Genomic DNA, 19,725 nt, shown 5'->3' with positions numbered 1-19,725 from the left:
TGCTTAGTGGATATAGTGTCCTTTTATTGTATTATCAAATATATTTTAACAGTGCTTATATATGAACAGTGCTTAAATGAAAAGAAAGAATCAACTTATACAAAATCTTTACCAAATATTTATATATACACACAAGAACCTTTTTACATGAGTAATGAATTGGCTTTAACCGTTAAATGTCTTGTTTGACATAAAATGTGTAATTTCCATTTGTCTGATGTCAAACATCAGCAGGGTGATTTTTATTTAAGTACATTTTATTACTTTACTAACAAGACATTACCACTTATGTTCTGGTATATACAAAATGAAGACTTATTGTATACTAAATTGTACAAAACAGGAATCAGACATAAATTCTATGACTTTTTTCAGACTTTTTTCATTCATTATATTTAAAAAAGTATTGTTCACAAAACTAAATAAACTAATGAATATCTTAAAACGCAGTGCACCTGTACAGTATCAGATGAAATGTCACTATTTACCCAAGGAATACATGTGAAACAATATTCCAGAGTAACATTTATCCCTGTTGTTACAAGCTGTGCTGTCTTTGTTATTTCAGCAGCAACAGGAGAGGATGAGCCGGGCCCGTGCTTCCAGGCGTGGTTATAAATGCCACTGTACATTTCATTCACATCATTGCTCTTTCATTTCTGTACTAATATTTTAAATGTTCATAGGGAGTGTTAACTTAACCAGGTACTTCCTTAATTTTGTTGATGGTACTGTGGTGCCTGAAGTCCATGGATTTCCATGGCGCTTCTTAACTTTATTTGCATTTTGTTACCACAGAAACAACTTGGAAATTGTAGGCAGATGTCACTAAATGTGGCCAAAACTTTAAATGTCTTCTCTGGTGTTTAAATGCACATTGAGTTATAATATTGTAGGTAATGCTCATGTTCTGTTTGACTCTGTTTTAACCTGCATTAAATAATGATTTAAATGGGTAAGTTCAATCAAATTTAAGCAGTTTGTTTAAATGGAGGCTACCTGTGCTACACAGTCACCTCCATGATTGAACAATGATTTTTTTTTTTTATGGTTTTTTGACACCTGACGGATACGCTCAGGAGACGCCTTCATGAATGTAAATGCAGAGGGTTTACAGCAAGGTGCAAACCACTGGTTACACTCAAGAACAAGAAGGTCAGATTAGACTTTGCCAGAAGAAGGAAGGAGAGAAACAGCTCGTGATCTGAAGCACGCCACATTATCTGTCAAACATGGCTGAGTCACTGTTATGGTATGGGTATGTATGGCTGCCAGTGGAACCGGGCCCTACTGTTTATTAATGATGTGACCGCTTATAGAAGCAGCAGCATGAACTGCGAAGCGTACAGGGCTGTACTCACAGACTCAGCCAAACGCTACAAAACTGATGTGACAGCACTTCACAGTGTAAATGAATAATGATCCAAAGCATACTGCAAAAAGCAACCTGAGAGTTTCTCAAGCCCAAGAAATCTTTAATCATGTTTCATTATCATGTTTTATGTGATAAATCTAACACATCACAAAATATGGAGGAATTAAATTCTAACATATTGTAGCATCACACAAAGATACTGCAATACAACAAATCTCACAGAAATACAGAGAGGCTGAAGACTGTTTGTACATCTTTATAGACATAAACTGAAAGCACAAGTATTCAGCTCATCTAACACACAATATAATACACGATGCTGTGCAACCCCACTCTCAGCCAGTGATAAACTGAAAAGAAAACATACGGCTCATCTCACTTCAACGTTGGAGAAAAACATCCGGGTTTCAGCATCAGCACGGCTTTCGTTCAGGATATCCAACACGGTGGTTTTGATGGTTTTCTTGTCGGCTTTGGTGAGGGTTGTCTTGAGTTTGAGCAGAGCCAAAATGTGTTTTTCACTGTGGGTGACAGAAAGAAAAAAAGGTTTAACACCAACATTTTATCCATGGATTTCAGGATGATGTTTGCATGCTGTTTATCATCACAAAGTCAGAGGCTCTGAAACAGGATTGTCAAGTGAAAGTTGCTGCATAAATATGAAAAGGTATTCAATAAGATGCAAGCAAATGATTTTCAGCCCAGCTTGGATTACATGAATACGCATGCTCCTGTAATGTCACATGATGTTAACAATGCTGATAAGTAAAACAGAACCTGCCCATAAATGCTGTAGTTTGATAAAAGCAGCTGGATAAGCAGCCATGGTAAGTCCCTTTTTTTCTGTGTGTCGCCTCTGACACACATCCTTCCTACACAGACTAATTAACAGCTGTCAGTAACGCAGCACCACACCTATTTAAACTGTTGCAAAAGTGCAAGTGAAAAATGTGACTCAATCTGTTTGTGTTTTAAATACAACACTGTGCGGATCTCCTATTGTTGCCCTCGATCTGTGTCATGGTCCCTGGGTTTTGAGTTGCTATTGGTCCTTATGGTTTATTTTATAGTCTCGATATTTGGGGTCTGATCTTTTGTCTATTCCGCTGTTTGTCAAGTCTTCAGTTGCTGTTAGTTTTAGTTACCGCTGACTCTACGCTTTGCTTTTAGTTTGTTCCCTTTTGTGTCCCGTCCTCCTGTCCTCCTCTGTGTCAAGTTCCCCGTTCAGTTGTGTCTTCCTGTTTTACTTGTTTTACTGTTGTTCTCTGTGTCTTATGTTGTGTTTTCTTCTCCTGACTCGTTATGTCCATAGTTTCCAGCTGTGCGTCCCACCTGTTGTCTCTCCTCTAATTTTCTTGTGAGTGTATATATATTGTCTCTGTCTCCCCCTATTCTTTGTCACATCGTCCATCGTCCCTCATGGTTGTGTGTTCCCATGTTTCCATGAAAATTCCTAGTATTTAGACTCCTGGTTCCTGCCTGCCACACAGCCATTACATGATGAAATGTACTAAGTGAATCTCAGATTATACACTAATGCTGTCTGTTTCAGTGCACGGTCACTGAGACAGATAATGTAAAACAGAGTACATCTCCTTTTAGTTCATATTAATGTTTTTAGCCCTGTGATAGATTGGCGACCTGTCCAGGGTGTATCTCGCCTCTTGCCCTATGACAGCTGGGATAGGATGGATGGATGGATGGATGGATGGAGCTCATCCTGCTGCCAGGAAGCATTTTATGTTTGGCTCAGTCCACTTCCTGTTTCCTGTCAGCTCTCTATGAAAAGTAGGACTGTTTATCCTCCCCTTATGTACTGGAAACTCTTTTCATCATGATACGGTTCTGTCCTTATTAGATCTCTTACACTTGAGACAACAGGCCAAAATAAATGAGAGCACATCATTATGTGAATTCTACTGTGTCTGTTTTTGTTTCAAACTTACCTGAGGTCAGGATAGGCAGAGCCCAGTGAAACTATTTGCATCTGTATGGCAGGGATATCTTGGAGTTTTAGCACTTCTGCTATCTTGGTCAGGATTTCCTTTAACCACTCTTGCTTCGATCCCTGTGAAGATAAATCAGCGACGTCACTTTAGTCTGCAAGTTTCCCCAAACTGTTGTCAACAGAGCTGCTGTTTAGGAAAAGACGTTTATCAGCCTGGAGTTTCTGCACTGGATTTCTCCGAGATTACTTGTTAATCACAGACACTGGCCTGTTTAATGATGTATTTGGTAAGTTCTAGACAGTATAACACTTCTTTCAGTTACACGAATAATGTCTTTATTTACACATTTAGTAGTCGCCAACCAAAGGTCGGTTCTTTGATACATTTGTAAGTACAGCTGGAGCCCATTTGTCCTTCACTTCTACCAAACTGCCTCGAGCAGCATCTAAGTGAAAAGTAAGTTCACATCTAAGCAAAAAACATGAATCCCCTGGTGTCTTACTCTCATTTCTACCAAAATTGAGCAGAAATCTGATCAGTTTTGGGGTTTGATTTGTTTTCATTCAAGTCTCAGCTAAATTCCAGTGTGGAGTGAAAAGTGAGGTCTCACCATTCTGGTAAACAGCTCGTGCAATCTCTCTGCGTTTTCGTTCACTGTCATGTAAGCCTTCTGCTGTCGATCACTGTCCTTCAGTTTGACCTCTCCTCTCAGGAGCTTCTGGACATATTCTTCTGTCACTTTCTGATGAAGCTGACCAATCAGCTCCTGAATTTAAGCACATAAGTAATCAAAGTATATCTTAGTCTTTTTACTAAAAAGCAATAGCAGTGATGGCAATAATGACCCTTCACTTCATTATAAAGTTTCATGCTTTCATCCTTTTACCTGGTGACAGGATTGAGTCGAACCCTGAAGTTGTTGAAGCTCTTCATCGAGGGTAAGCAGCAGCTTCTCAAACAATGCGTTGTTCTTCAGCCATTCACTGGTTCCCAGCTTCTGGTAGTGAGGCTATGGGAGGAACAAGTGTATGTCTGAGGATGAAGAGGATCGCTGGCATTAAGAAAAACTGCCTCTGTAATAAATGAACTCACCTTGAGGACCTTGTGAACAGGGTTTAATAAATAAGTGTGGGCAGACTGTTTCATCTCAGTCAGAACCTGCAAATAGCTTTCCCGAACATCCTCTGGGAACAGGTCGCTCTCTGTTGTGAAGAAGTCCCTTTAGACAGACCACACAAGACGCATAAGCTCACAGTGAAGTATTCGGCTGTTATGATGAGGTTGAAATCAGAATTTGAGCTCCATCTCACTGGATCAGAAATGTACCTGAACTGTTTGACACAGCCGAGGTTTGCCTTTATGAGCGCTTTGCTGTGCGGTCTGTTTTGCTTGATGGTATCCTCGTGAAAATCTTTGTAACTGCAGAAGATTGAAAACAATTTTTTGCATTCTTATACTTTTGCCTCCCCCCCCAAAAAAAAAGCTAATTGAAAATGACACACTTAGATAAAAATGTGAAGCCTTGTTACCTCTGCATGAAGTCTGTCAGGTGGGGTATTATTTTCTGGGCCTTGTCCTGGTCTCCTACAATTTTCTGTGCTGATGTCACCTTACCGTTGATAAACTGAAGATGGACACCAATCATAAATCAGTGACAGTTTTTAAAAACGTCCTTTGAGGGTTTTCAACTAACACAGAGAACCAAACCCACTAGTGTGCAATGGTAGTGACTACCAGCACTAGTGGAGAACGGGACAAACGTCACTCTGCACATTTTGCTCTCTTCTGATCAAAAAAAGCTTGCACACAAGGAAACATTTCATTGCAATATTATGTAATTATTTCACCATGACAAATTGTTATTGCACATAGCAGTGTATCCAAAACTATTCATCATGGTCAGTAATTAGAAATCAGAATGCAAAAACTGAAAGAGACTCACTATGAGGGATCCTTAAAGTTACAGTGTGTAAAATCTTCTCTGCTAGATGTCAGTAGATTGCAGATTGCAGTGAACTGAGTTCTGTTCTCTTAGCCCCCCCATCACATCAAATGCATAACGGTGGCTGTTGTAGGACAAAAATCTTCAAGGATTCTTTATTGCCATTCGCTTCACATTTACATGCAGTGGAATGAAATTCTGTCCTCAGGTCCCAGTGTTGTCCTTATAATAGTTATAAGATAGTTTTCTGGGTATATTAGAGAAGAATAAATATAAATATATAAATAAAAGTAACAAAAAATATAACGAGAAAAAAATTAACTGAATAAATATAAAAATAAACACTTTAAAATGTGGAATAAAGGCAGTGACACGTGTGCAAGGACTGATTAAAAGAAAGCATTACAGCTACACAGCCACACCAGAGTTCAGCAGTCTTATAGCTTCATAGACCGGTTCTTCTGGTATGCACATTGGTGCGGGTCCACAGTGACATCGATGGTGTCCTGGATGTGGGCCATAACCAGTCTCTCAGAGCACTTCATGACTAACAGGGTGAGAGCTACAGGCTGATAGTCATTCAGGCCTGTCACTGTGGAGCTCTTGGGGACCAGGATGATATTTTAGTCAGCCAAAAGAGATCAAAAACATTGATTTTAGACTGTACCTCATAACCACGGCCGGCCGGCATGTTTCTACTACTGTTTATAATGGATCAGGATCTACTCCAGAGTTTTTCCCTATCCGTGGAAGGCTGTCAGTTCACTGTTTGGCTCAGCTGTTGATATGCTGGGTGAGAAGCGTCCACCTTTGTTTACCCTGGAGGATTAAGCTTTGTGAAAGGAGTCTGATAGGGGTCGATGAGTCAGTGATTCTCACTTCTGACAAATGGCAGCAATACTGGGGTGAGTTGTTGAGGATGTCCTGAACTTTTCTGTCGGTAAGCACAGCTGTTTTTGCTGCTCTTAGCCTCCGTTAGCCTCTGTTAGCTGCTGTTCGTTCGCATTAGTGAAACTTTTTTTGAAGTGGATCTAACATTGCTAGACTCTGATGCTTAGTGAATAAATTTTCATACGACAACTTCATCGGACGGAAATTTATTTTTTAATTGTTTTAGGACATTTGAGTCTAACATTAGTTTATGACCAGCTGTCGTTGTTTAGCTGGCATATTGACCTCCAGAGATGGGAGGGTCACATGTCTAATCTGCTGACAATAAGCAACTGCAACAATTTCTGGAATAAAGAAGCATGCTTACATGCATTTGTGAAATGTGATTAGTTGGAAGGGAGAAGTCCCTCCTGGCCACTGTATTCAAATATAGTGGAGAAAAGATTAATTATAACTTTATGAGTATACATCAGTTCGTTGGAAGATGTAATTACACGCTATTCTGTGTGTATTTGTGAGTATGAAAATCCTTTTTTCTATTAAATAAATTCAAAAAAATGACTGACTGTAAGTCTTTTCACTCTGATTTCCCTTTTATTGATACATCATTGTAAAAGCATCTTTCATTATTGTTGTTGCAGCAACTCTACCTGGATGACATCGCAGGCCACAGGACTGATGCAGCAACCATCGTCTCTTGTTGGCTCCTTTCCTTGATCCCACTCTTCCTTTGCAACATCCAGTGCTCGGTCAATAAAAATCATCAGGTCACTCTGAACACACAGCGACACAAAGCTTTCATGTGTAAAGATTTAATTATTGATCAAACTAGCAACTCTTTGATGTTGCACTTGCACAACTCACATTAAACACTGCAATGAACATTTATTTGGATACTGATGAAATGCCACCTGACCAATAAGATTTTGTAATAACAGTCTAAGAAAATGCCAAACAAGTTAAACAGTTATAAAACATAAAGAAGCTAAACATATATAAATTACTTGTTGTTTGCTGAGGTACTGCTCCTCCAGAGGTTCCAGTAAATCATCAGGAAGCAGCTTTCCTAGCGCGTCAGTATTGATGTTATTGGCCAGCTCAGGTTCTTGAAGGATTCTGACACACAGAGCAGACGGCACATGAGATTTTATAAACACCTCAAGTGTAAATAAGCTCATTAAGCCACCAGAAATTAACAGCTAACAGAAAATATCAGTTTTCACTATCTATCTGTAAAGAACAGTTTTCTCCCTAAGATAATGACTTCCTCAGGACCACACGCTGGCCATATTTAGGCACAGAGTGGACCCACAAAAATAAGATGCTACTCATGGCTTACCCTGGATAAAAGTCATTCACCCATTGCAGGAGCAAAGTGTGGTCCTTGTCTGCAAGCTTTCTGAGTCTGGAACTGAAAGTTTGGTGGTAGAGTCTTGCATAAAAATTACAGATGTCCATCTCTGGTGGGTAGCAGATCTTCACCACTGTCACCACCAACAGCAGGTCGTCTTTCAGCTGCCTGCCCATGGAGCTGATGTCTTTCTGGACAGATGACTGTTTCACCTGGTCACCAACGAGGATCGATGGGTTATCCATACGATAATTGACTAATTCACGAAGCATTGAGTCATGGTGCTCCTTCCACTTCTTGGGTCTCCAGGTTGGTGGAGTTTGGCATCTTTGTTTCCACAGCTGGTCCTGCTCTTCCTCAAGGGTGATGGCCTTCACGGCAGACATCAGAGCAGACACCCCTTCCTCACTGTTGATGTCTTCAGAGAGACTCTGCCCCAGAGTCTGCTGTACATGCTTTTCAAGGGCTTCGTGGTCTGCAGCGAGCTTTTCTACTTCTTCCTTCTGAGCTTCAAGTACATCAGCCTCGGTTACCTCCCCGAACAGATGTTTCTCCCTGTCTATCAGCAGTTGAGTGGCCTCACAAAAGCATTGTCTTTCAAGGTATTCCTCAAAAGTAGGATTCACTGGTGGACAGAAACAAAGACAAGTCTTTGAGTCTTTTTTTTTAAATTAACAATACTATTTGCCACACAAAACACTGTTTTGGGGGAAAAAAGAGCTTTACACTGTCTGAACCATGGAAAGGACAGCATTTTGTGGAGAGTTAGAGATGGTTCCCTGCTAAATTAGTATGCTCATACCACAATGCAGCACAATAAAACAAAATTGAAATTTTGACCTAATTTTTAATGTTTGAAATCCTTTTTTAATAGAGGCGTTTAAGATGCGTAGTCATAAAAATTTAGTATTTCATGCGGTTTCTCTGTTTTACTATCTTCTTGTCAGTATACAAAGTTCTGTCTCTCCCTCTGAAGAACCCTCCTGTTTTATTCCATGTGCCATCATCACCTTTTCTCTGGAGTGCTGCTCTGTTTTCAGTTTTTTTGGCAGTTGGATGTTTTGTACTCTCTGTCTGGGTCCTCTCTTCAAACCGCGCCATTTTTAACTTTTATCTAAGGCTGAAATAATATAGAGAACCTCCTCAACCTAATAAATTTCATACACCCCTTAAACAAGAGCGAGACCAATTTTAATTCTCCTAAATCCAACACCTTATTCTTACAACTAGAAGACATCGGCATGACTGCCTAGCAGTTAAACCAATGTCCCATTTATGGGACAGGATTTTAAACTTTGTGTCATAGGGTTTTATTATTTCTTGTGTTTTTCTCTGTTTCTATTATTATTATTATTCACTGCCTATGTTTTCCCTTATCTATTATGTTGAGTTCTAGGTAGTTCTATGGCGCTCGGTATTTGAGTTAAGTTGGTATTTTGGGTTACTTTCCTCGGGGACACCACGAAAGTAGTTCAGCACAGCCAGGCTTTCTATCCCTGAACTGGCTCGACAGAATCTAACACCCTAATCAGACAGAACAGGTTGAACGACGGCGGTTACCAGCTTTCTTTGTTAAGCCCAACTTTCTGCTTCAGACTCTGCGCACGGTCACATTAAATAAAAAGGGTGTTTCACATGTCATGTGACTTCATCTGCACAAATTTATCCCTGTGACTGCTGCCTACTCCAATCAGAGACATTATCAGTGAGGGCCCAATGCAGGATGTGAGGTAGAGCTTAGAAAACAAAAAGCAGTAAATGGGTGGCTATGGCCCAGGAGGTAGCGCAAGTCCTCCACTAATCAGAAGGTTGGTGGTTTGAATCCTGGCTGCTCCTGTCTGAATGCCAACATATGCTTCGGCAAGATACTGAACCTTGAGTTGCTCCCAATGTGCTCATCGGAGTGTGAATGTTAGATAGAAAGCACTCTTAGGTGTAGAAAAAATGTGCTTGTGTGAATGAGGCGTATTGTATGAAGCGCTTTGAGTACTCAAGCAGAGTAGAAAATTGTTATTTAAGAACTATGTGTCTGTATGTATAAACAGCTCTGTTTACCCTCCCGGTGTATTCCCTAGTGTTAGTCGTGCTTCTTCTGAATTCATGTTACTTCGTTCTTGGACTTTGTTATGGGACTTTTGGGCTTAGCTAAAGGACTGTTTTGTGTTCAGTGAGTCTGCCGCCACATGTCTGCGCCTGAGTCCCATCTTAAAACACTCCACATGAGTCTGCAAACTTTGACAGACCACTAAGCACCTCTAAGCAAGTTCAACATACCCTGGACATCTTTAACACCTGGATTCACTTCCCCAAACACTATCAATCATGATAAGTGTTTACATGGAGTTATCAACTCACTAAGTTAACACAAGGTTTGCCCTACACAAGGGGCAACACATGACCAATCATATTGTTCTAAGAGCTTGAAGAAAGGACTGGACTTTCAAGCTCTTCAGACTACCATGACCTGAATGACTGAGAACACTGTACAGTAGTTTAATATTAACGTGTGTGTGCACTTTAAACACCTTGGCCAGTAAGACTGAAAAACATCTCTTACATTATTAAAGTTTAACATTACATACATTATATTATTAAAGGGGCAGCACAGTGGCATGGTGGTTAGCACTGCTGCCTCACAGTTAGAATACCATCTGGAAGGCCTGGGTTTGATTCCCCTCTCTCTCTGTGTGAAGTTTGCATGTTCTCCCCGTGTCTGTGTGGGTTTTCTCCGGGTACTCTGGTTTCCTCCCACAGTCCAAAGACATACACTTACTGGGGTTAGGTTAATTGGAAACCCTAAATAGGTGTAAATGAGAGCGTGAATGTTGTCTGCCTCTCGCCCTGTGTCAGCTGGGATAGGCTCCAGCCCCCCTGCGACTCTGAACAGGATAAGCGGAAGTGAATGGATGGATGGACATTGTTAAAGTTTAGCCTATTTGAATCCAGGAAAGAAAGCCAGTAAAATACAGGTTGTTATCTATATCAAAACTCTGTCTCCTGTTCTTTGTGCCCTTAGCTCCCTGCCTGCTTTTGCTGTTAGGTTGTTAATTACATTTTGTATTTCCATTCAGTCCTGGTCTTATCAGTCAGTCTCTTCCTTGTATTGTTCATCTTCTGTCTCTGTGTCAAGTTCACATCTTAGTCCTGGTCTCTGTGTTTGTTACTTCCTGTCTTATTTTGATAGTCCCTAGTCTCTTGCGTTTTGTATTTAGTTTTACATCCCTGTGATTAGTTCAGCTGTGCTCCCTGGTGGGTCATATCTCCCTGATGACCTCATGTGAATATATTGTCCCTCTCTGTTCTTTGTACTGTCCTCGTCTTTGGCTTCCCTCATGCTGTGTGTTTCCTAGCCCTGTATTTAACATGTTGGTTTCTGTCTCCTGTCCAGCCCTGTGTATATTTAGTGTATATTTTCCTCATGTGATCCAGCAATAAAGATGCATTCAGTCCTGCCTTCTGAGTCCTGCATTGGGGTCCTATTCCTGCCTGCCATATAGTGCTCCATGAAACTTTTGGTGTCACAGTGAAATTGACCTTTAACATTTTTTCAATATTATTGGGAAATTAAGAATTCAAAAAGTTTTATATGCAGTTTGTCGATGTTTAACCAACAAAATTAGTTCACTCTTCAGTAAATATTAAGTAAATATTTGTGACAAATTTATAATTCTTTCAAGGCAGTCATGACATATGGCATTAATAAGATATAAATGAAATGGATGAAGAAGATCTGCCAGAGCAGAGGGAAAAACATTTAAAGCATGCTTTCTTCACTTGATATCCTGCCCACTGCAGGGCCTGTTTGGGCCCTGTTACAGGTCTGAAATGTGGCTCTCACAGGAGCCCCAAATGAGCTCTATGCCCTGGAGCTCAGCTGGAGCTCTAGTGGGACTTTTCACACATAGCAGAGAATACACCCTATTATATTGTATTTCTCTCCTGAACTCCAGACATACCCAACACCTCCTCGTCACCTCTCTTCCCTTCACCTGCATGTTCACTGAACTCTGCTCCAATCACCACTCTCTCTCCCCCCTGGGGACACTCTCTACCATTTCTCCAACTTCTTCCAGGATTCCTCTTTCTCTTCTAACATGTGTATGCCCCACAGGTATCCAACCTGTGGGGCATACACACTGACAACATTCAACATCATCCCTTCAATTTCCAGCTTCACACTCACGATCCTGTCTGACACTCTCTTCACCTCCACAACACTGTTCACATACTCTTCCTTCAAGATTACCCCTACTCCATTTCTCTTCATATGTACACCGTGGTAGAACAGCTTGAATCCACTTTCAGTGCTCTTGACCTTCCAGCTGGTTTCCTGCACACACCATATCAGCCCTCTCCCTTTACCAGTCACAGTCCCTACATTTAAGGTCCCTACTCTCACCTCACCACTCCTGTCTTTCTCTCATCACCTCCTAACACACCTACCTCCTTTCCTCTTCCTTTGTCTTCAGCCAACAGTAGCACAGTTTCCACTTAAACCCTGTTTGCCAACAGCACCGAAAGCGGTCGTTGTTAACACGGGACCCGACTGATCTGGTGTGGAAATTTCATTCTTTATGATCTGCATGTTTGATTTGGCAAAGATTTGGTGCCAGAATTCCTTCCTGGCTTGTGCTTGGTGCTATATACAGTACCAGTGAAACGTTTGGACACACTCACAGTGGGTGAGTGTGTCCAAACTGTCTTTTATGTTACTGTTCCCCCCACTGAGGTTCCAACTTGTGTTAAAATGTAGGGAGTAAAAGTGAACGGTTGTCAGAAAAATGAATACTTAAGTAAAGCACAGACGCCTGAAAATTTTAGCGCAGTGACAAAGTATTTGTGCTTCATTACTTCCCACCTCTGTCCTCTGGGTCTTCAGAGATGGACATATCCATGCTGTTATTCTTTTTAGGATAGATTCTCATGCTCTGACGAAAGGATTGTCTCACTCTCCTCAAAGATTGACCCAACGTGGACACGTTTTGATCTAAAAAAAAAAAAAAAGAAAAAGAAAAGCAGACAGTTTAATGTAGTTTGAATAACTTCAGACATGATTTATGGTCTTTTGTTTTTCTCCAGTTTCCACAGTCAAGCTTCAGCAGTGCTTTTTGTTGTGAACTGTGAAAAGCCGGTAAGCTGATGTGTTGTGGTTTGTTTTTTTCCACTATAACGAGCGGGGCACTGCAGAAAACATTCTGGGTAACATTTTACGGAGTAAATCGTTTGCCGATTTTAGTCGCTTTGGTTTGTCCTTGCATGACTGCATAATGTTGCACATGAAAGCAGATAATGGGGCTCTTTTTAGCAATAAACATTTGGAGTTTTTGTAACAAGGACAGGTCAGGCAGCCACCAAAATACTACTGTAATTCCCAAAATGAGCACAGACATTTAATAATATACTGCAGCTATTTTCACATTTATTACATTCACATTTCGCATTTATTGTAAAGATTAAACCCATTTTTTTCATGTGATTTACTTATGTACAGCAGATATGTTTCAGTTATGAATTATTGCCCAGATTAAACGTGACATTTGAAACTGTGATGTTTATTTTTCCTTATTTTGAAATGAATCATCTTGCCATAAAAATAAGAGGCCAGAATAATCACTCATAAATGTTAATGTTTCACTACTAAATACAAATAGCAGCTTATTTCCAGGTGTTTTGGGGGTCAAAAATTGCACTTCCTGCTTTAAGTAGGAACTTTTATATTAAAGTACAACACATACTTTTATAGTTTTTGTCTGCTTTTGTCTGTTTTTCATGATCTTATACACTAAAGGGAAATCTCAATAGAGTGGCACACAATGACTTGGAGACTAAAAGCTCACAGCATGCACAGAGGCCTGACCTCAGCATGTCTGGAAGCAGTCGGGTCACCGTACTTGTAACTGAATGGCAACAAATGCAGGTTGCAGCCACACGCAACCATCTGATGGAAAGCCTGGAAGCAGGAGTGGAGGGAAGTTTCACCTGTCCTTAATCGTGCTAGTGTGGATCTGGATGTGTGAGGGGAAACGTTTGACTCACCGTCCTCTTTTTTCTCGATGTTCCTCAGAGAGTCGGTTGGAGAGTTGGCACTTAGACCTGACAGAGAAGCACGAAGAGGACACTGATTACAGCAGGATAGTCTCATAAATGGTCTCTATAGTTCCTGCTGTCAAAAACACATCTCTCTTTGTCACATCACAATGATACAAAAGCAGGCATCTGAAGGTTATTTCCATTCATGTGGGTGTTTGTGTGCATGGCTTGGCAGTGCTTTGTCCTCATGTTAACCTATTATGCAAACTGAAGAATGCAAAGGTTAAGTCATCGTGTCTGGCACCTTGCTGAACAAGCTGGTTCAGGAGAGTGCTGGAGCAAAACGTGAAACTCACCAGTCTTAAAAAAACAGTCTGACCTGATTCCTAATAAGACGGGGATTAAAACAAACCACATGACTTGTAGAAAATAATTGGTGTGTATGACTAAAACGTACAATTGTATCTTTGCTTGAGGCTGAAAAGCTTAGCAGTTGTAATTAAACACTGGGTAAAATGTTACTGAAGTGCAGTATGAAGGGCCTCAAAGTGATTTGATTTGGTGCTACAGTCCTGTGAAAAACAGGACAGCTCATGATTCAAGAGCTTATAGAATCACCTTTGGCAGCAAAAACTTGAAGTAATCATTTTCTGTATGACTTTATCAGTCTCTCACATCACTGTGGAGGAATTTTGGCCCACTCATCTTTACAGTGTTGCTCTCTAAAGGTCACAGCCTTTCAGTCAGGTTGAGGTCTGCACTTTGCCTGGCCTTCATTCTTTTCTTTCTCAGCCGTTCTGTTGTAGATTTACTGCTGTGCTTGGGATCATTGTCCTGTTGCATGACCCAATTTTAGCCAGAGTTCATGATCAACACAATAACTGCAAGGTGCCCAGGTCATGTGGCTGGAAAACAAACCCAAATCTTAAAGGGAAGGAAAGCTGTAACAATGGGCCGGACTCAGATAACCTGAAGCAGTGGACAGACCTGAGGAGTAGCTTCTTCCACCGTCTTGCACAGACTGAAAAGTCTTGCAGTAACACCGATTTTGACGGTACAATCGAAACTGGCAGAGATGGCTTGTGTTGCTTATTTGTACTAAAAGTTACACAAAAAAATTATTACATTTTTTGGACTATAATAGACATTAAGCTTCTCAGGGAAAGGGTTGTTAATATCTTATAGCAAAGGCTCGGCTCTAGTTAATGTTAACTCAATGAAAACCCTGGAAAAAGATTTTCTGCTGTGATTTGGCCCTGCTTCTCCTTCACTGAGCTAACACACAGGAACAGACATGTCCCAACAAGTTCAATGGTTTTATCAGTCGCTGCCGTTTCACCCTGAAATGCAAAAACTATCTGAATAAAATTTAATGTCAAGGACCCGTTTCTGCACCTCCAGTTTCTGAGGGTGCCTGCTCTCTGTCAACTTGATATACTTGCTTTTTTGCTCTTTCTGCACTTTTTCCCACACAATTGTTCCTTCCACCCACGCATACTGTATATACAGTAGCACCCACATATCAAAAGAATGACTTCACACAGGCTTTCTGGTGGCTGCTCTTGGGAAATATATACAACCTCCAATTCTGAAAAAACTGGGAAACTATGTAAAATGTAATATATGTATGACGCCTATGTAATGTAATAGTTTATTCATAAAACACAGAAAACATATTGAAAATGAGCAACATGTCTTAAAGTTGGAATGGCGTCAACTAAAGGCTGGAAAATTGAGTGGTGCTAAAAAAGAAACAGCTGGAGGAACATTTTGCAACTAAAATGCCAACAGGTCAGCCTCAGAGACACAAAGGTGGGCAGACCAATCTGCAAAGAACTACATCTACAAATTGTGGAAAAAATCATACACAGTACAACATGTCATCAAATAACTGTGAGAATCTGGAGAAATCTGATCTTTGGATCATGAGCATGTTTTTTTCAGGTGGCACTGCATTAAAAACAGGCAGGCTTCGGTCATGGAAATCAGGAACACTTCCTGAATCACTATCTTTGAACACAGTGTGCCATCCACAGATGCAGGTTAAAGCTCTGTCATGCAAAGAAGAAGCCGTATGTTATGTTTACCGTTTTGCTGTTTAGATGAATATTGTCTTGTGTTTTTGCTAAACTATGCCCTCTAGTGGTCACTTTTGGTTAGTCATCTAAAAAAGCAGTAGAAGAAGCTGTAAACAGGAAGCACAGCACAGTCGCAGCTACTCGGCAGCTCATCAGTCCTGCTTATGTTGTTTTCTTGCTTGCTAAAGCATCATCTGTGAGTATTATAAGTTGAAATAATCGCATGTGAGAGTAGTTACTGCAGACACCTTTATTTGGAGAGAAAATATGCATCTTTATGATTGAAGTAAGCTTGGTTTGTTGCTAGCTAACTATAAGCTAACTATAGGGAGCACCTGTCTGTGTATGAAAATGGTGTATGTAGTGATCTTTCACATTGTTATCGCAGCAATCATACTTATATGTATTCTTGTTTATCCTGTTACAGTTTCACAGAAAAATTGATGTCAGTAAACTCTGCGAGATGTCATCCCTGAGTCTGTGGAGTTTCTGCAATCATTCTGTTTAGCTGTTTGGATAGCTAGTGACATCTGGCTGGCGAGGCCTATACACCATATGTGAACATGATTCAGAAACACTGCTGTCTTCTCAGAGCCAAAGCTCATTTATAATGGAATGAGGCAAAGTGGGAAACTGTACTGTGGTTGGACGAATTGAAATTTGAAATTCTTCTTGGAAAACATGGATGCTATCTCCTTTGGACTAAAGAGGAGAGGAACCATCCAGCTTATTTTCAGCTCTCAGTTCAAAAGCCTGCATCTCTGATGGTATGGGGGTGATTTGTGCCTATGGAGCTGGCAGCTTGCACGCCTGGAAAGGCACCATCAATGCTGAAAGATATATACAGGTTTTAGAGCAACATATGCCCCCCCATCCAGATAACATCTTTTTCAGGGAAGGCCTTGCATATTTCAACAAGACAATGCTAAACTACACACTGTATCTGTTACAACAGCATGGCTTTGAATTACAAGAGTTGTTTTACGAGGCTTTTTTAAATCTTACCCCAGCTCAAATTATCTGCAAGAACTCTTTAGTTTAGAGAGTTAAAGGTTCAACACCCAGAGGAACCACACATATGCACAAAAAATCCAATCACTCCTACCCCTGCCTACAGATCCCATTTTCCATCAGATTTTATGGCGGCCATGACGGTACTCACTGGGTGACGGAGGTGGTGGTGAAGCCACAGAAACGGACTCATTTGCCGCTGTGTCTGACTGGGGCGTGACCTTTGAACCCTTGTCTCTAGACAGAAGACTCATCCCTTTTACACGCCGGAAGCTCTTTCTGAGCTTCTGCATAAAGCCCCCATTCGTGCCACCGTCAGTAGTCATCTTCTCATCGCTCTTGATGGACCCGTTGCTCTTGGCATCCTTGCTGGGGCCCTCAGTGGAAGTGTCCATCATTTGTGACATCTCATTTCATTAACCGTCCAGCTGTGAGCAAAAATGCAAAAGAAATATTTAAAAGCTGAAAGACAAAAAGTCTCTCCACCAGCAATTCTGGTAAGAAGGTGAAAGAAACAGGCGGCACTTAGAGACTTCTCCTGGCTCCCATCTCTCTTTGCCAGCTTCGTTATGATTTTCTTAAACAAACTTAGAAGTTGCTTTACAAAGTTACAGGTTAAGGTTACAGAAATCTATCAGTCACACATCAATCCACTTCCTGGTGGACATGAAAGTGTTTCAAAGTATTAAAAAAAAAGATTTTGTGTTAAATAAATAGAAAAAAAGAGACTTTAACCCTCGACAGTACTCATTAATAGAAGACAGAGACTGTTTTGATAGATGACACCCATTTGATGTTTCTAACTTCTCAAATATGATAACTTGCATTTTGTTTTTGTCACAGCATGATGGTAAAAATGGGATATTTTTAAGTTTTAGACAAAAATCTGATGATCTGATTTGGATTTGTGGAAAATAATACGAAGCATTTTATCGACAAAAAAATGAATTTGATCAGAAAAAACAAATAAACCATTATTATTCCAGATATAATAATATTTATGAGCATGTATAATATTAATATGACTAAAAACTGGATTAAAATACTTTGCTGCCTATAAACAGGAACAAGCTACAAAAAACTATGAAGCTCCATCCTCTAGTTTCATTGGAACATTTTAACAGGTTATATTTATTTACCTGTAACTACTCGTGCACAAGATTTTCTTATGATCATGTGTCGTTTTATTATGTGGCTGTCAGAATTTGTGCATATGATGTTTTTTTTTCTCTGTTAAAAAAGAGATTTTGGTCTCAACTTCTTTAATCGTGTAAAGATGAAAAGGCGAAGGTTCTGAAACGTATTCAAAGTAAGGAAGTAAAATTTAGATGTTTATACGAAGCATACTGAACCTCGTGTAATATTAGTATCATAGTAAAATATTATATTAATATTAATACAAGGAAATAAGAACTTTAGCTCAACTTAAATTCTGAAAAATGAGTACAGTGAGGTTACAGTGGGATTTGGCAGGTGTGGGAACCTTAGGATCGGCTGTAGTGGTGCAGCGTGGGGAAAAGAATCACGTAGAAGTAAGAAATAAGCTGCTGCCAACAGTGATGTAATCTGGCATATCTGCTTTTTCTTCCTGTTACACTTCTTTAAGAATGGCTTCCTGACAGCCACCCTTCCACTGAGACCTTTTCTGATGAGCCTTCAGTGACCAGTAGATGGATCAGCTGATGGGCCAGATGCATCTCTGAGGTCCTTTGACTTTCAGATTCTGGTCACCTGCTTAAAACAGTTTTTTTGTTTAGGCCTACCACGTCTTCTTTTGCCCTCAACTTGTCCCGTTTCTTTTTTAAAGGCACGCTGGGACATGCCAAGTTTTCAGCTAACAGCTCTTTGGGAATCACCTTGTTGACACAAAAATACAATTTTTATTCCCATCAGACTCTTTTAACTTTGGCATTGTTTATAGATTTAACATCAGAAATGTCTGTTAGACACAACACTGGTTCAGCCTTGAGTTAGGGGCTTTTTTATGCTTAAATGATTCATAGGTCAGTGTTAAGTCTATTGTTTAATGAGAGTTAAACAGTATTAAGAAAACAAAGATCTGCAATCGGTTTTATATTAAAGCTCAGTGAGTAAGCAGGTACCCACATACACACACACACACACACACACCCTTCCCCCCGACCAATATGAAGAGGTTCGATTCCAACCTGCGTTTCTTGGCCTGCTTTGTCTGTCCCGCCTTCCTGTTTACGCTTCACTGCTACACCGTCCAATAAAACAGAAATAAAACCCTATTAAAAAAAAGGACTGATATTTAGTCGGCGTATACAAACCGCAGCTTGTTCCAGTAACTGAAGGTGAGAAAGGTGTACTTACCTCCGGACGGCTAATCAGGTACTTCACTCCTTTAGACTTTCGCTTTCTCGCGCAGGTAGAGGGCGTGAAAGTGACGTCACTATCATTATGGAGGCCATATAAAAGATTTTTTTTTCATCAAGAAAAGTCTACAGCTCATATTTCAAAGCGGAAGAGAATGGATGGATGGAAGAATTTATACCTTATTTGTGGCTCAACAAGCTCTCATATTGTGCCTAAAAGCACAGCAATGAAACGGACTCTTTAATCCTGCCCGTCTGTGAGCTTTATTTATTCAACAGAGTGATGCAGCATTATTTTTGTTGCATACATGAAATACAATAATAGGTGTCATATATAATCAAATCTCCGTCTACTGATGTGTTGTACGTTTTTCGTCTCCGTTGGCTTCTTAGAGATGTGAAGAAGGGAAACTGATTTTCATCAGTGTGCCCGAGCTGTAATTAAACTAAATCCAGCATGATCTCAGGCCACTAGAGGGCGATGTGTGCTATATTGTTTCGGCCCACAAACTGCTGGTTGAGTCTTTGTCTGCCTTTTTGTGCAGGAGAGAAAAGTTGAGTTCGGTGTGCTGATAAAAACATCTGAGATTTTTTTCCAAGCACTGTTTGATGCAGAGCTGACATTTGCGGCAGAAAAAGAAGAAATAAATGATCGAATGCGTGTGTGTCTGTGTGTTGATGGCAGTGTGCTCATAATACAGTGAGCAAATTAGTTATACAGAAACAAAACGATGACGTAGTGGCGACAGTTTAACAAAA

At 40.3% G+C, this 19,725-nt stretch overlaps 1 protein-coding gene across 3 annotated transcripts; it reads right to left on the bottom strand.

The window, feature by feature from the left end:
* Positions 1 to 23: 23 nt before the first annotated feature.
* LOC115772316 (tumor necrosis factor alpha-induced protein 2-like) lies at positions 24 to 19,021 on the bottom strand. 3 transcript variants are annotated; one of them, XM_030718476.1, is made up of 15 exons: positions 18,965 to 19,020; positions 18,796 to 18,848; positions 16,779 to 17,055; positions 13,545 to 13,601; positions 12,367 to 12,495; positions 7,497 to 8,133; positions 7,162 to 7,273; positions 6,808 to 6,930; positions 4,854 to 4,948; positions 4,651 to 4,743; positions 4,417 to 4,543; positions 4,211 to 4,333; positions 3,935 to 4,090; positions 3,322 to 3,443; positions 24 to 1,896 (listed from the first exon to the last, which is right to left on the bottom strand). In XM_030718476.1, the coding sequence occupies exons 3-15, from the start codon at positions 17,032 to 17,034 to the stop codon at positions 1,746 to 1,748; spliced, it is 2,181 nt and encodes a 726-aa protein (XP_030574336.1). In that variant the 5' UTR covers positions 17,035 to 17,055; positions 18,796 to 18,848; positions 18,965 to 19,020; the 3' UTR covers positions 24 to 1,745. The 3 variants fall into 3 exon arrangements, with proteins under 3 accessions (XP_030574336.1, XP_030574335.1, XP_030574337.1); XM_030718475.1 differs by having other exon boundaries at positions 18,796 to 18,879; positions 18,965 to 19,008; XM_030718477.1 differs by lacking the exon at positions 18,796 to 18,848 and having other exon boundaries at positions 18,965 to 19,021.
* Positions 19,022 to 19,725: the final 704 nt, after the last annotated feature.

This window comes from Archocentrus centrarchus, chromosome 22 (assembly GCF_007364275.1).
Source record: "Archocentrus centrarchus isolate MPI-CPG fArcCen1 chromosome 22, fArcCen1, whole genome shotgun sequence".
Lineage (NCBI taxonomy): Eukaryota > Metazoa > Chordata > Actinopteri > Cichliformes > Cichlidae > Archocentrus > Archocentrus centrarchus.
The sequence above is the reverse complement of the archived record's forward strand: the minus strand, read 5'-3'. Positions and strand labels throughout refer to the sequence as shown.